Source organism: Danio rerio, chromosome 1, assembly GCF_049306965.1.
Source record: "Danio rerio strain Tuebingen ecotype United States chromosome 1, GRCz12tu, whole genome shotgun sequence".
NCBI classification, from domain to species: domain Eukaryota; kingdom Metazoa; phylum Chordata; class Actinopteri; order Cypriniformes; family Danionidae; genus Danio; species Danio rerio.
In genome coordinates this window covers 24,995,001-25,012,416 of record NC_133176.1, presented here as the reverse complement: position 1 = coordinate 25,012,416, position 17,416 = coordinate 24,995,001, and the positions used below count along the sequence as shown (strand labels likewise).

The 17,416-nt window shown below is 37.7% G+C and overlaps 1 protein-coding gene across 2 annotated transcripts in view; it reads right to left on the bottom strand.

Annotated features, from left to right (window-relative positions):
* Positions 1–8,060: 8,060 nt before the first annotated feature.
* chrna9a (cholinergic receptor, nicotinic, alpha 9a) overlaps positions 8,061–17,416 on the bottom strand; it is an 11,192-nt gene continuing 1,836 nt past the window's right edge. For both annotated transcript variants that reach the window (XM_021471193.3, XM_073951249.1), the window contains exons 3-6: positions 13,915–14,069; positions 13,619–13,802; positions 12,643–12,994; positions 8,061–10,557 (exon numbers count right to left, since the gene is read on the bottom strand). In XM_021471193.3, coding sequence (XP_021326868.1) covers positions 9,698–10,557; positions 12,643–12,994; positions 13,619–13,802; positions 13,915–14,069 — 1,551 coding nt within the window. In that variant the 3' untranslated portion in view covers positions 8,061–9,697. The remainder of the gene's footprint in view (positions 10,558–12,642; positions 12,995–13,618; positions 13,803–13,914; positions 14,070–17,416) is intronic.

Below are 17,416 nucleotides of genomic sequence, written 5' to 3'. Positions count from 1 at the left end.
GGGGGGAACCCACGCGAGCACAGGAAGTACATGTAAACTCCACACAGAAACGAGAGCTGGCTGGTTAAAGATTTGAACCAGTGACATTTTTGCTGTGAGGCAACAGTGCTAAACACTGGTCTGTAACGACGGGGTGGAGTGACAAAGACAACTGGAGGTAAGATCCAATATGCAGGTTTATTCAGCGTCAGGCAAGCAGTGGTCATACAGGTGTTAACAGGTATATGCAGGCAAATCCAAAATCGTAATCAATATTCAGGCAATAGGTCATAGGGCAGGCGGCTAAACTAGAGAACAAGGGTAAACAAGGCTGGAAGCAGTGCATGTATGAAAATGTAGTCCTGGGAAATGCGGAAATGTAGTTCTGAGAGTTTGTGTGAGAACCAGTGATCTTCTGGAAAGCGATCGCTGGTTGTGTGACATAGCCCCCCCTCTAGAGTGGATTCCAGACACTCCACTACTGTTCAGGTGGGAGGCGGAGCGGAGGCAGAACAGGGGGAGGGATGGAGGGCCAGGACCATGCAGCTGGGGCGTACCTGGGGCGTGGAGCTGCGGAGGGCCTGGAGAGTGGAGCTGCGGAAGACCCGGAGAGTGGAGCTGCAGTGGTCCTGGATCGTGTGGCATCGAAGGACCTGGAGTACATCTTGTGAGCTGGCTGACTGGGAGCGACCATCTTGTGAGCTGGCTGTGGCGACTGAGTCGCAAGCCCCGTTGCCAGCGGGTCTTGCTCTCTATAGCCCCCCCCCCCAAAAGATTATTAGGATTTTCGTCCACCTCGCAAATGGTGAAGGATTATCCACTCATTTGGAGAGCCAAATCAATATAGTTCATAATGGAGCAATGGGGATTTTTCAGTGGCATTTGGGAGTATAGGGGCTCAGACAGTCCGCCATGAAAGAAAATCATAAGGCATACCTCACTCAGGGTTGTTCGGTGGGCCAGATTAATAAATTCCTCCACATACTCTTCGATGGATCGTGCTCCCTGACGCAGGCGCATTATCTGGGTTCCCGCTGGATCCATCATCTTGGCCGAGTCTTCTGTAACGACTGGGGGGAGTGACACTCACAACAGAAGGTAAGATCCAATATGCAGGTTTATTCAGCGTCAGGCAAGCAGTGGTCATACAGGTGTTAACAGGTATATGCAGGCAAATCCAAAATCGTAATCAATATTCAGGCAATAGGTCATAAGGCAGGCGGCTAAACTAGAGAACAAGGGTAAACAAGGCTAAGATCTAACACGGAGAAACAAGACAGGGAAACGTGTTGTAATGTCACAAAATGCAAACAAGACTCGGCAAACTGGAAGGGTGAAAGAGTGGCTTATGAATGGTGTGATATCAGTCTGTGACAAGGTTCAGCTGGTGATTGCAATCAGGATAGATGAATGAACAGGCGTGCATGTCTGGGAGCAGTGCATGTATGAATATGTAGTCCTGGGAAATGCGGAAATGTAGTTGTGAGAGTTCGTGTGAGAACCAGCGATCTTCTGGAAAGAGATCGCTGGTTGTGTGACATGGGCCACCATGCTGCCCTACAGAGGGAAAGGTGGAGGAGTTGGGGTGAAAGGGGGATTCTTCAAAGCAAAGATAACTGTAGTAAGAAACTGTATATTTATAGGGAGTTAGGAATCATCTGATTGGTGAATCATACGTTAGTTAATGCGAGACCAGCTGTGCTCAATTATAATCACGTGCTCCTCCCGAAATTAGTTAAGAAATAAACTTCATTTTATGGAGTAATATGCATTGCTGGTGCATTGCTGTTTTGAGGCAACTGAAATAGAACACATCATTGAACAGCTAAAAGTTGGTCTAAAGTCAATGACACTGTAACGATGGAGAGTGACACTGACAACAGAAAGTTTGGATCCACATGCAGGTTTATTCACAGTCAGGCAAGTGGTGGTCAATACGGGTTCAAACAGGAATGTGAGGACAATCCAGAATCACAGTCGAATATAGGCAAGAGGTCAGAAAGGCAGGCGGCAGGCAAAGACAAAGAGGCTATTAAGGCTAACGGTCTGTGTAGAGGCTAAGCCTATTGCTTGAAGTCCCTGAGATGTTGTTAGACAGGCACCCAGCTGACGCACACTGTCCTCTGGCTGATGTAGTGTAAATGAAATGAACAGTCTTACTTGTTTCCGAAGATGTTTACGTTTATTGCAGTTGCAAACTCCAATAGTTCACAAATTTCCTTCCAGGTAAGTTTCCGTTCGTAGAAGTCAAACACTGCCACATATCGTGACTTACAAACAAAACAACCGTCATGCTAAAGCATGAATGAATGTGTGTGGCTCTCTGTGTGAATGCGCGTGAGCGTTTGTTTGTGGGTGTGTGTGTGAAAGTGTGTGTGTTTGAAAGTGTGTGTGTTTGAAAGTGTGTGTGGTCAAACTGTATGTGCTCCCTTCCGTCTAGCAACACCTGTTACCTGAATGTTCGTTCCCACTTATAAAGTCTGTTTAAGGAGCACCACCTAGTGGAACAATGAGCAAAGTTGCCAAATGGCTCCTACAGTCTGTACACAAGAAAACAAGACTGTGAAACGCGTTGTAATGCTACTGTGACAGATAACAAGACTCGGCAACTGGATGGGTGAATGAGTGGCTTAAGTAGTGAGTGAAATCAATCTCTGACAAGGCTCAGGTGGTGAGAATGTAATCAGTCTAGATGAGTGAGCATGTGTGAATGTGACCGGAGAGCATGTATGAATATGTAGTCCAGGAGAAGGCGGAAGTGTAGTCCATGGTTATAGTGTGGGAGAAGCAGCGATCGTAACAGACACAAAGTTTTTGTAATTTAAAAAGCATGTTAGTGCGTTAAAAACAAATACACATTGCTTAATTTACAGGATGTACAGCAATACACAAGTATCTTTACAGTTTTTCTCAGTGGCTTAGATGCATTTCTCACAACACTATTTATATATGCACAACAGTTAATGCATTTCTCAAAACAATTAGTCATTTGTGCACATCACAGTAGCAGTTTATTATTCTTTCCAAAAAATTGCAAATGCTTTTGAACATGCATCAATTGCTTTCATACAACTCTCTGCTGTTTATAACATTATCATTTGCTAATTATCTGGTCAGTGAAAATTAACTAAACTTGTGAATGCTGAATAGTCATTCCATTCCACACTAATTGTCCTCATTTCATTACTTGAGTCATTCCATACAAAAATGTTGAACTAGTTGTCAAAATCTGTCTAGCAAGCTTTATTAAAAATTTTAAATATTTTTTACCCTGAAAATGTCTTCTAAATCAAACAATTTCCTGAATGATTTACAGTCCGGTGTATGTTGTAGGTTCAGTTCCAATTTGTACGGCAAGATTGTTTACAGTTGTTCACAGCTCTACCCAAAGAAGGTTTATGTTTGTTGTAAATAGGGGTGTATTTACAGTTTTTGTCAGTCGCTTTGGTGCATTTTTCACAACACTATTTAAATTTGCACAACAGGTCATGCATTTCTCAAAACTATTAGTCATTTGTGCACATCCTAGTAGCAGTTTCTCATTCCTTTCAACAAATTGCAAATGCTTTCGGATATTCATCAATTGCTTTCATACAACTCTCTGCTATTTCAAGAGTTCACACTTAGCTGATGATTTATAAAAGCTTGTTTGGCATGCTGTCCCGGGAGAGAGCCCTGAGCTCAAGGGCTCCTCGAGCCCGGGGATTCCTCCCTTTGGCAGAGCGAGAGGGGAGCCTGAGCTTGGTGGATCTCAGAACTCCCCTGCTACGGTAGCTAAGGGAACACAAGGGGTTAGATAAAGCTTAATTGTTATGTATGTTGAATGTCTTTGGATGGTGGGAGGAAACCGGAGAACCCGGGGAAAACCCACGCGGACACGGGGAGAACATACAAACTCCTCACAGAAACACCCACCGGTCCTGTGGAACCAGGGCTGGCAGTGTTCTTGCTGTGGGGCTCAAAGTGCTATCCACTGGGCCGCCATGCCGCCCAATCAGAGGTAAAGGAGGAGAATAGGGGAGGAGGGGGGTTTCTTACAAACAAAGAAAAAGTGTACTGAAAACTGTGGCTATTTATAGTAGCTTAGGGCTCATATGATTGGAAGATAGTGATTAGCAAATGCGAGACCGGCCGTGATAAATCATAACTAGTGATCCTCTTGAAATTAGTTTATGAATAAACTTCACTTATAACATTATCATCTGCTTATGTCATGTCAGTCAAAATAAACTTCACTTGTAAATGCTGAATATAGATCCCATATAAAACTAATAGTCCCCATTTCATTACTTGAGTCATTACATACAAAAATGTTAAACTTGATGTCAAAATCGGTCAAGCAAACTTTATAAAAAAAAAAAAAAATCTTTATTTTCCTGAAAATGTCTTTAAAATTGAACAATTTTTATAAATGATTTACAGACCTGTGTATGTTGCAGGTTCAGGTCCAATATGTACTGCAATATTGTTTACAGTTGTGCACAGCTCTACCCAAAGGGAGTTTATGTTTGTTGTAAATAAGGTTGTGTTTATTCTTTTGCACAATGCTGTCAATAAATTAGGATTTTTAAGAGCAAATGCAGAGTAAAAATGTGAAACATACATATTCAGTGTCTTGTACTTAGATACCTCACTAAATGCAGTGATGTCTAACTTTACTGTAGTTTTCAAATGGCTGTGCAAATACAGTCGCTTTGGTGCATTTCTCACTACACTGTTTACATTTGCACAACAGGTAATGCATTTCTCAAAACAATTAGTCATTTGTGCAAATCCTAGTAGCAGTTTCTCATTCTTTTCAACAAATTGCGAATGCTTTTGGAGATGCATCAATTGCTTTTATACAACTCTCTGCTGTTCAGAACATTATCATCTGCTTATGTCATGTCAGTCAAAATGAACTAAACTTGTAAATGTTGAATAGTCATTCGATATAAAACGAGTAATCCTCATTTCATTACTTGAGTCATTACATCCAAAAATGTTGAACTAGTTGTAAAAATCTGTCAAGCTAATTTTTTAAGCAAATTTAAATCTTTATTTTCCTGAAAATGTCTTTAAAATTAAACAATTTGATGAATGATTTACAGACCTGTGTATGTTGTAGGCTCAGTTCCAATATGTACTGCAATATTATGTGCACAGCTCTTCCTAAAGGGAGTTTAGGTTTGTTGTAAATAAGGGTGTGTTTATTCTTTTGCACAATGCTGTCAATAAATTAGGATTTTTAAGAGCAAATGCAGAGTAAAAATGTGAAACATACATATTCAGTGTCTTGTACTTAGATACCTCACTAAATGCAGTGATGTCTAACTTTACTGTAGCTTTCAAATGGCTGTGCAAATAGTATAGAGTGCTGTCTTGAGCATTTTCAGGAAGTGTCACCAACATCTGACTTTTTTGCATTGAAAAAATGTAGAGAGTAAACTGTTATAATGAAAACATGACTAAGCCATTTGACTATCTTGTTCATAAACAATGTTGACAGGACTTTTCATTTTGATGACACTGACACTTTGATTGACATGAATACTTGCTTTTGAGGAATGAACTATCCATTTTGAGCATGTGACATGCTTTTGCAGGTTATCAGCTAGGTTTTTCAGTTTGTACTAATTGTTTTTAGAAAATCATTAAATGTTTTGCAAAAATGCACTAGTGTTGTGAGAAACGCACTAAAGCGACTGAGAAAAACTGTAGTATAAAGGCCTGTCTTGAGCATTTTCAGGAAGTGTCACCAACATCTGACTTTTTGCATTTAAAAAAATGTACAGAGTAAATGAAAACATGACAAAGCCATTTGACTATCTTGTTCATAAACAACGGTGTCAGGCCTTTATCTTGATGACAATAATACTGCCATTGACATGAATACTTGCTTTTGAAGAATGAGCTATCCATGTTGAGCAAGTGACACGCTTTTGCAGGTTATCAATTAGGTTTTGCATTTTGTACTAATTGTTATGAAAACTGCATTAACTGTTGTGCAAATGAGAATAGTGTTGTGACAAATGTACCAAAGCCACTGAGAAAAACTGTAAATATAAAATTAATTAAATGATTAAAATTTTTAAAATGTAGTATTTTCTACAAATGAAATATAAAAGCTACTAGCTCTGTACCTTCTTCACAATTTAAGAAATCAGAAATTATGTCTTATTTCAGTGCAATTGATGGTAAAATCTTGGAAGAGATCATACAGATTATGAATACGTCATCCTGCTGCCTTGACCCACTCCCCACATATTTCTTCAAAATGATGTTTAACTGTTTAACTCCTAAAAGTGTTAAATGCTTCATGTCTTTCTCGAACTTTTCCAAACTCCCTTTAATCTGCAGTCTGTAAAAGAGCAACCATGATAACAGCACAAATGATTTAAAATTCTCCTTTTTATTGGCAAAATTATTGCCAAATGGTTTTAACCAGATTAACAAATGTCTAGGTTCTAAGAGATGTTTAGACATTTTTCAATTTTAATTCTGACCATATCATAGTACAAATGATGCCCTCATAAAAATAATCAATGATATTTGTCTTACAAATACAAATTCAGGCAAACAAACAGTGCTGATATTTATTGATTTCAGTGCTGCATTTGACACTGTCGATTACAGCATACTTCATATGCTGTAAAACTGGGTTGGCATTCTGGGACAGTCCTTAAATGGTTCAGATCATTTCTTGAAGGTAGAGGTTACTATGTCAGTATAAGTGACCATAGGTAGAGGCAGACACCCATGACATGTGAAATCCCACAAGGTTCAATTCTGGTACCTCTTATGTGGAACCTTTTAATGCTAAAACCTAAATTTCTTTCCACAGCTATGGGGGGTCTAGGGGTCAAACAATAAAAAATAATGTCAAGAATCTTGGTGTGATTCTGGATTCAGATCTTTGTTTTGGTCATTATGTCAAAGCAGTAACTAAATCAGCAGACTATCATCTCAAAAACAATGCAAGAATTAGATTCTTTGTTTACAGTGGGGATAAACCGTCACACCCGGAGAGACTGATCCAAACGCAAATGCTGTTAACACAAAAGGATTTTATTAACTCTTCAAAACAATGACGAGCCGAGGCTCGTAACTCAAATGAAAATGATGAGATCGCTCGGCGAGAGCGAAAGATAACATGGCAACAGTGTCCAAATCGGCGGGCGTGAGAGATCACAGGCAGGTGAGCATTGATCGGGAGGCAGATGGGATTACGGAGGAAATTCAAGTTCAGCATCGGACAGGCGAAGTAGAAGGTAGGTGGCTGGCCAGGGAGAATCCAAAATGAAACAGAAAAAACACAGGCAACCAAGCAAAAACTGGGCAGAAGAGAAAAACAGAATCAGAACATGAAGTAATGCATGACAATGACAGGAATCAGGACAACGTAGCGAGATAGCCTGAATAATGACAGTACACACTAGCGACCAGAAAGTGGGAAAAGGAGAGCTTAAATAGCAAGGAAATTAATGGAGACTGGTAACAGGTGCAGCAAGCCGTGTGCGCACTAATCAGTAATAAAGAGTGCACACTGCAAGAATGAAAAGCAGGAAGAAAGAGAAATCAAAAGATCAAGTCAAGATCAAGATCAGAGTGGGTTACTATAATGGACTCCACGCTGGCCTTTCTAAAAAGACAGTCAGACATTTATTACTCATCCAGAATGCTGCTGCCAGGATTCTGACCGGAACCAGAAAATCAGAGCACATCACACCTGTCCTCAGGTCTTTACACAGTTACACTGTTCTAGTTACATTCATAATAATTTTTTTTTTATTAGTATTATTATTAAGTATTATTATTGTTTATAAATCACTAAATGGCCTAGGACCACAATAAATTACAGATATGCTCACTGAATACAACCTAGCAGATCACTCAGATCAAGGACTGATTAAATTAGAAATTCCAAGAGTTTGCCTTTTTTGCCCCTACTGCTGGAATCATCTTCCAGAAATGATCAGATGTGCTTCAACAGTAGGCAAATTAGACTCATAACACTGACTTAGAACTCAAATCTGTTAAACTGTGTCTTTACTGAATGAGCACTGTGCTCTGTGTGTGCTTTGTCTTTCTTTTCCTTTATTGTCATTCCTTTTAAACCTGTTTTATTAGTAATTATGATTTAATATACTTGTATTTAATGATTTTTTTTCTTTATGTAAAGCACTTTAAATTACCATTGTGCATAAAATGTGCAATATAAATAAACTTGCCTTGCCTTGCTATCCTTGATTGTAAGAGACAAAAATTTACAAAAATGAGAAGGGCATATTGCCACATTTTGCAGATAAATGTGTAAATGTACGTGTAAAATAATCAGAAAACATCAAGGTCACTTTAAGGCTGAAAAGTCTCTTGGCAGATATTAAAAAAAGCACTGTACAACTATGAAAAGACTGAGGGCCCTATCATTCACCCGGCACAATAATGTGCAAGACGTGTTTGGCGCAATTTTTAGACCAGCGCAAACTTTAATTTTCTCATTTTTTGCCTCGTTGTTTAAATAGCAAATTCAATTTGTGCCACTTTGTAGACTCATCGGTGTTCCGACTAAAGAAGAAGTGTATTAAAGTTCATTGTTGTTGCATTTAAAAAAAAAACTGAAACAGGACCAAATAAACCCCGGTCTAAAGTCCAGCGCAGACTGCTGTAATTATGGATCTATGCAGGTCCAAAACCTGTACACATTGTTTGATACACTCAGGATGTAAAGCAAGACACAAATATCTTCACATATGAAAAAAATAAAGGATTAATGTTACAATTTTTTTTTTTTTCAATATGAATATAAAAATCACTACCCCCGTGCCTTTTTCATGACTCAGACACGCACGTAATGCTGTTGTGCCTTGTGCTTTAGACTTTGTGGCTAGATTGTTAAAATAGAGCCCTATGACATTTTCAGTTCCGTTTCAGTTTAAGTAATGTTGGGTTGAGGGGTTTTGGCCAGGACATTTTCAAGTCTTTGAATGGTATTTTTATATAAAGCTTGGTTTATTAATGGTGCAGTAACTGACTCTTGTTTCAAGATTTGTTACAGCATTTGAGGTTGCACTCCTAATTTCTATGTATCCTTTTTCTCAAGTTGATTCCTTTTTCGATCAGTAGGTCTTTCTAAAATTCTAGGATTTTGTGATTAAGGATTTATTTGTGTAGCACTGTTGTAAAGTATACTGTGAACAAAGAAAAAATCAAGAGACAACCACAGCAAATCAAACAAGTCAACAATAGGTGACAGTAAGCAAATATAGAAGTTGCAAATGTTGCTTCTAGGATAGATTGGTACACTAGCATTGGTATAGGATGCAAGATGCACGTGTTCAATATTCAGGACAGGTCTATTGATGCATTTTTAATGTGTGTTAGTGTCAATGTCTGCCCATACGCATGTGCGGGGTTAATTGTGCATTATTAATGTGTGTCCATGCTGGACAAAGATTGTGTTACTCTATGTACACTTGTGGGAACACTTCTACACCTGAAATATTAATGCCATTTCTTTAACTTTTACCAACTACAAAAAAAGGAGTGGAAAAAACAAAGACAGCAATGAATAAAGGAAGATATTCAAACAACTAAAACACATGCTGTAACTGTAATTCACATTTTAATCTGAATGCATTTGCCAACAAATACAGGATTGCAGAACAGAATTACAGTCTTTTGACACATAGATTTACTTATTATGTAATTTACCAATTGCATCAAGTTGTAAACTTTCCTAGGTTGCCTTGGCCAAGACAAGAATACTCATGAGGAAGACCATGATGAAAAACACCCACATGAAGAACCTGTCCATCACCTTGGCAACCTTCTTCCACTCGGCCCCTTTGGCCTGGTGTCCCCTCTGCTCTCTGAAACAGTTAGCTATGTACTCAATGTTTCGCACCAATTTCTGATGTTTTCCACAGACACACCCTGTGCCAGTAGTTGTCTTATTGTAGCTATCTGCTCCAAAGGTTTTGCTGTAGCCATTATCGTGAAGGTAGCCGACTCCATTGAGATACCCATTGCCCTGATCATATGTGTATCCGTTAATTTTTTCTGGAATGGAGATTTCACTGTCTTTGAGTTTTTCCTGACTTGTTAGTGGGAGCTTTTCGCTTCCATCTCGACCGATGAAGTGTGTATATTTTGGATGATGGGAACTCTGTCGAACAGGGGAATTTGATGACGATCGGGTTCTTCTTTGCTGCTCATGCCTATGTTGCCGATAGCTGCTGTTTTTGTGATGGTACCCATTCCCATGTCGGTGGTCTCTGTGACTGTACCCATTAAACTGACTGCGGATTCTCTCATCAAGGTGACAGTCTTCATAAAACCCTTTGTCAAAATACCCATCTCTCTCCAGGCTAGCCAGTGGATCTTCAGAGAAAAATGGGCCTCGATCACTTTCAGGTGTTGTGCAGTTCTCTCCTACCTCATACACAAAGAAGATCTTTGACATGTAATCTATTATCAGGACTTTGGCCCAGTGGGGCACAGGTTTAGCTTCTGCTCCACAGAAGTGTATATTCATAATGAATATAGTCAAAGATGTAGAGGCTGTTATCATGGTCATTGTTGCAATGTAATATTTTCCTATAAGAAACACAAAACAAGAAACAAATAACAAAGAAGCTATGTTAACACAATCAGTTGCTGGGACTGACAAAACAAATACTTTTATTTTACAGTGTGCTTTATTATGTATTATGTGTAATACAACCCTATCAATATAATGAGTCAGATGTAAGGTGGTATTTTAAAGTAATGTTAGTACCAATTGTTTGTTGAGTTTAAATAACCTCATAGTCATTCTAAATTCAGATCATTTAAATGCTGGGTCATCTTGATTCGAGATTTATAAAATTCATAACTTATTTGTGGTTAATTCTAGGTATTCAAAAGTTGATGCTCCACACTGTATTTCTCAACCTTTAATTAAATATTTTATTTTCATTTAGTTTCATTTTCAACAATGATGTTCAAACATCAATACCAGTATTTTATTTTATTTTTTACTTTGTAGGATTATTTCTTTGGTCCCTATGAGGAAAACAATAGGTTTTTTTTAAGTCTTGAAGGCTGGAATTAGTGGTAGAATAGATTTAAAGTAAGAAGAGACACTAAACAATGTAGAATATAAAATCATGGTAATTGAAAAAATGTTAATTACATGTTATTAATAATAAACTTTATTAATGAACACGTACAATAACTCTGTAATAAACATTAATTTACCAATTTGAATGAGATTTGAATGTGTTACGATCGCCAGTGATCTAGTATACGCAATTCCACCACTGAATCGAACTACAAATACCATGATACTTAGCACCAATCAATATCTGCTACAGCTGCACTTTATCTGGACTGACACACACAAACACACACACACACACACACACACACACACACAGGTGAAGATCATTCTTGCTGATTACTAAGACTATGCACACAGATCGCACACACACTTCTGGGTTGAGTCTTGTTAGTCTGTAACACCTTGAAGCGCTTCATTGTCTAAGTCTTTCTGTGTTTGATCCCTGCCTTATTTTATCGTTTACCTTGATTATTTGCTGCCTTTGCAGCTTGTATTACCCTATGATACTGTTTGTACATGTTTGGCCATTGCCATGCCTGACCAATCTCTGTTTAAAAACTGCACGTGGATCCCCAACTTTGTTTTCCAGCATCCTTTAAATACAGAATAATTGCCTGGAATGCACACTTACTGTGCATCCGGAAAGTATTCAAAGCCCTTTACTTTTTCCACATTTGTTATGTTTAAGCCTTATTCCAAAATGGAGTAAATAATTTATTTCCTCAAAATTCTACACCCCATGATCACAATCTGAAAAAGATATCTTGAAATTGTTGCAAATTTATATAAAAAATAAATAAATAAATAAAAAATCTGAAAAATCGCATGTACATCAGTATTCACAGGCTTTGTTCAATACTTTGTTGATGCACCTTTGGCAGCAATTACAGTCTCAAGTCTTTTTGAATACGATGCCACAAGCTTGGCACACCTGTCTTTGGGAGTTTTTGCCCATTCCTCTTTGCAATAAAAATATTTTTTGTTCTTTTTATTTTTGTTTAGATCACTTTATTGGAAACTAATTGAACTGCACTGATTCTCACTTTAATTTCAAGAGTTTACACTTAGATAATGCTCGCACTGTAAAAAATGCAGGGTTCCACACAACTCATTCATGTTGTCCCAACACAAATAGATTAAGTTAACACTTTTAACAAATTTATGTGGATTGAACATAAAAAACGTCCCAATGAAGTCTCAAGAATTGTGTTGTTTCAGCTCATTTTTAAATAAGAAGTTTGAACGAGCAAAAAATATATATTTTTGAGTGTTTAATAGCAAGTTAGGCATGCTATCCCAGGAGAGAACCCTGAGCTTGGAGATACAGTAGATGAGCCCAAGGTTCCCGATTGGTCAGTCAGCATAGGAGGGATATGAGATTAGGTATTTCTCAAGAGCCCCCCGTTTATACTTTGGCTAATATGGTGATTCTAATTGATTGAGTATGTGTTAAATGCTTGTGACTGTTATTACAATTCGTTTATGTACATATTTTTAAATTGTGAGAGGAAACCAGAGAAATAAAGAAAAAAGCTCATCCATATACTTTTTAAAATCTTTTTCCTCTGCTGGAAACTTACCAATTAATGGAACACTTTCTGAAGGTGGCATACTTTCAGCTACCATCAGCTGAAATACAGTCAGAGCCAGCAGGACCGTCACCCCCAACGAGACCTTCTCCCCAGAATCAGCCGGCAGGTAGAAGCCCAGTGGAGCCAAGAAAGAGATGAGGAAACACGGCAGAAGCAGGTTGAAGATGTAGAAAGAAGAACGCCGCTTGAGCAGGACTGTGTACGTTATGTCAGGGTACGGGTCTGAGCAGCAACCGTACATTATGACATTCTTGACAGCTGGCATGCCATGACACTCCCATTCCACGTTATCCACAAAATCTGAAAGATCACCACTCTCCATGCCCATAGCAATGTCCACCTGTGGTTACAATATTCAGAGGTTACAAATTCAGAATTCTGCCTGGAAAGACCTTCACAACTATATCTGCACACAATAACAGATCTTAACACATAAGATTTATGTTTTTTTTATGTATTTATTTATTAGTAGTAGTAGTAGTTTTACAAGTAGCATTCATGATTTTTTTTTTTTTACTATTTTACAAATATTGTAACATTTTAGCCATCAGGTTTTCCAAAAATTAATGAATACATATTCTAACATGTTAAGCAAGAAAATGTTTATTTAACAAAATCTAAACTTAAATATTTGTTTATAATATGTTATTGTACACTGTAAAAATGCAGGATTCCAGACAATTCCTTCATGTTGTCCCAACATAAATTGATTGAGTTAACTTAATTGTTTTAACAAATTTATGAGGATTGAACATAAAACGTTTAAGTTGTCCCCCCAAAAACTCAAGAATTGTATTGATTTAGTTTATTTTAAATAAGCAGTTTGAACAAGCAGCAAAATATATATTTTTAAGTGTGTCTTGTTATCCAAATGAACTTTGAATGAAATTAATAATTTAACACTATGAAACACGTTTGTTTACTATTCTATTTTCTATGCCTCTATGAAGTCAAGTACATATACCTGGTTGCCATTGTAGGTCCAGGAGCCAAAGGTAAGGTTGCATTCCTGACTATCAAAGGGGAAATAAGAGACGTCCACCTTACAGGAACTTTTGGTGATGGCAGGGGAGTCCCATGTGATCTCACCATTATATCTCAACACCACATTAGTGTCTGGGGGTCCTGAGGAGTCCTCCTCATCTGCACTGAGCAAAAAAGTCAGTAATAAAGTTGCTGGTTTAGACCTAACCTTCAAATTCACGCACTATAGTCCTTATTCTTTAGGTAATGTGTGCATGTGACAGATAGTAAAATTACTTGTTATATAAAACTATGTCTGGTCTCCAAACAAGATTGCTGGGAATGCGGATGACCTCAAGTCCATCATATTCTTCTTTATCCCAGCTCAAGTAAGCATCATGCCAGATCTGACGAACCCACAGATATGTAGTCAGCACCTGGTTTCTTTCATCCTAGCACAGAGTCAAGCACAAAAAAAACTAATTAGTACACAAACAATTTTCGATGAGAGCTCTGTATATGACTTGATCAATAATTTGATTTATAAAAAACATATTTATATGTGCCAGCACGATACGTCGAAATGACTTGTAATGTGCGTATTAGTCTGTTGGGTTTGCTGTCTTGTTTATCCGGGGCTGTGAATGAACCTCATGCTTTAATCTTTGGGTAAAAAGCAAGTAAAATTTGTAAAAGAAGATGAGGTGGCGCAATTGAAAAAACTATATCTACTCATTTTTAAAGCGACATAAGTAATTTGAAAAGGGGGCAGAACACAAGAAAAACCTGTAAGAAATACAAGCAGATGGATGAATGTCCCGTCTTTCACATGCAACTTAATGATCATGTTTTTTTAACCTTTATTTGAAAGGCTAGTCAAGAGGATTACAAATATAGGGAGAGAGGGGAAGGTCTGCCAAAGGACCTCAAGCAGGAAATCGAACTCTAGTTGCCGTGAGCAGCACAGTACTATATGTCAACGCACTTACCTACTAAAATACTGGCATCAATGTGATCATGTTAAATTCTAGAAGGGAGCATGAGAGTCTGTTACCTGAAGGCAGCTGAGTTTGCACTTTACCGAACTATCAAAAATAGCTTAATTATGCGTCAAAATTGCTTTATACAAACTCAGAAGCTGAGCGGAAAAACATGTTGTGGCAAACTGTGACACAGATGCAAAGTCAGCTAATCATTTTAAGATGTTTACATGGCAGAATTTTTATTTTGTTTGGTTCTAGAGTGTTTTATTCCTCTCATCTGAAACCGATTACAATTTAATCTTTTTTTTTTTCTTTGACTCACTTGTTTTTGTGGAGCATTTTTAATCAAATGTTACTTTTAAAGTAATTACAATGCATCATGTAAAAGTACCTAGTTTGGGGCTAGATCGGGGGTGCCCAGACAAGCTCATTGACTGCCACTGTCCTGCAGACTTCAGTGCCAACCTTAATTAAGAACACCCTTGCAGCTAAACACTGCTGGACATCAGCCTTCCACAAGCAGGATTGTACACACCTGGGTTATATGGTATGCTAGTTTGAGTATTCAGTCGCAAAGGGCCTTGCTCTGCAAGATAAAACCCCAATGTTCTACATGGAACACTTTCTCACAACAATGAAGAATGAAAGGGAAGAAAGTCTGAACCCTTAGGTTGCACTTAATGCCTTCTACATATCACATCTCATTGGTTAAAAGTACTCCTCAGGTTCAGTAAATTAATATTTGATTGAGTTTGATCAGGGTGGAAATTCAGTGCCTCTTGAACGAGAAATTCATTGTCTTCTGAAACGCATAAACAATGTGTACCAGAGCCTTATATAAATACTATCTAAAGACAATGCACACAAACATTGACCATGAAAATTTTAAATTGAATTCTTTACTCCACCACAACCCAGTACTGAGAAACACCCGTACATTCCCACATACACACACATGCACTATGGCCAATTTATTTCATCCAATTCACCTGTAGTGCATGTCATTGCACTGTGGGGGAAACCAGAGCACCCAGAGGAAACCCATAGGGAGAACAAGCAAATTTCACACAGAAACACCAACTGGCCCAGCCGGGACTCAAACCAGCAACCTTCTTGCTGTGAGGCAACAGTGCTAAACACTGAGTCAGTTTATTCATTTCACCTACTGTATTTTGAATGTCTTTGGGCATGGGTAAACCAGAGCACCAGGCTAGGACTGCAAGTTTTTTAAAAAGTTTTATGTAGTTTATTCTAATACTCAAATTATGTTTGAAAGGGAAAAAAGTGAATAAGGCTTCTTTAAAAATTACACAATAGCATAATGTATGTACAGTACAGTATCATATCTCCTGTAATGAATCGGGGCTACCGTTATTAAGACTCTATGCTAAGTTCAACTTCAAAAACCACACTGAAAACTCAGTTTAAAGATGGAAATAAACCAAATATTTTAAGATTTATATTTACAAATATGTAATATGAGGTTAAAATAATAAAAAAAATATCCTGTAATACTTATGTCATTAAATGAAAAAAAAGTCTCTGCAAAAAGTCACAAGCAATTGCATCGAAACACTAGTTTATCTGTCAAACATTCTGAAATCATGCTGGGATAGCAAATCAAGGAGTTGCTCTTGCGCTCCCGGTTTTACAGCCAACAGCCAATAAATACATAACACATTAGAAATATCAAAAAACACATTTGTTTCTTATTAATATTTCTCTATACACAAACATATTATTGAGCTAAATTAATACTTTATGTGAGAACAAAGCATGATCCACAGTGGCACATGTTGCTAGAAACTGTTATACACTGGTCACATGCAATGTACATTAGTCATGCAGCTCACCCTATACACATATTATGTTTACAGTGTCACAGGATACAGATAGATAACGATACAAGTATCCACATAAATCTGTCCTCATAAACAAGTGCTGACACCTAGAGTTATGTACTGTAACTGCAGTAAAGTGTGCAGTAAATTGAAATCAGTAAGCAGACCGTTTGGTTGATTGGATATTATTGCCAATTATTGTATTGCCAAGTATTGTAAAAGCATAAAAATGTGACCCTGGCCTGTACCAAAATACCAACCTTAAGTTGGTATATTTTTAATAACAGCCAAAATGAGCTAACAATAGTTGTAGGCTATGAAACACAATTTTGATTTTGATTTCTTTGCGCCAAGAATCATTTATAAATTGTATACTGTACATTTATTAAAGCCTTTACATTTTTTATTAGTAATATACATCACCAATAACTTAAATTGGACAACTTAAGCCTTTTAATTTTTTGCCAAAGTCTCTCATTTTTACCAAATAGTGTTACTGACACCCCACTAAGCCAATTCTGAGATTTTAGTTTTAATGATAACCTATGGACCATGCCCATTAAAGGGTTAAAGGCAATTTGTTTAGATTTTAGATTTTTTTTAACTCTCAAATATCAAAAAAAAAAAGTCTCAATTTCCAAAAATGACCTTTATGACTTGTTTTGTGGCCCAGAATCACAAATATTTAACTGTGATCATTTAAGTATGACGTGAACATATGAATTTGAACTAAGCGTGTAATTCCGAAGGTTAAATGCCTTTGACCATTGTGGTCTATGTGGTTTGAGAATTAAATCGTCAAAGTATGCTCAGAAGACACGCGCCATGCCACATCAAGGTCAGTTGGACAGTGTGTGGGTTTCGTTAGTGTATTATACAGCCTTGATCTCAGAACCAGCGGATGTGATTTTAGACACACTGTTTCTGCAGGTTTCAAGGTGTGGTGTATGTGGCTATAAGTTAAGCTGCTCTAAA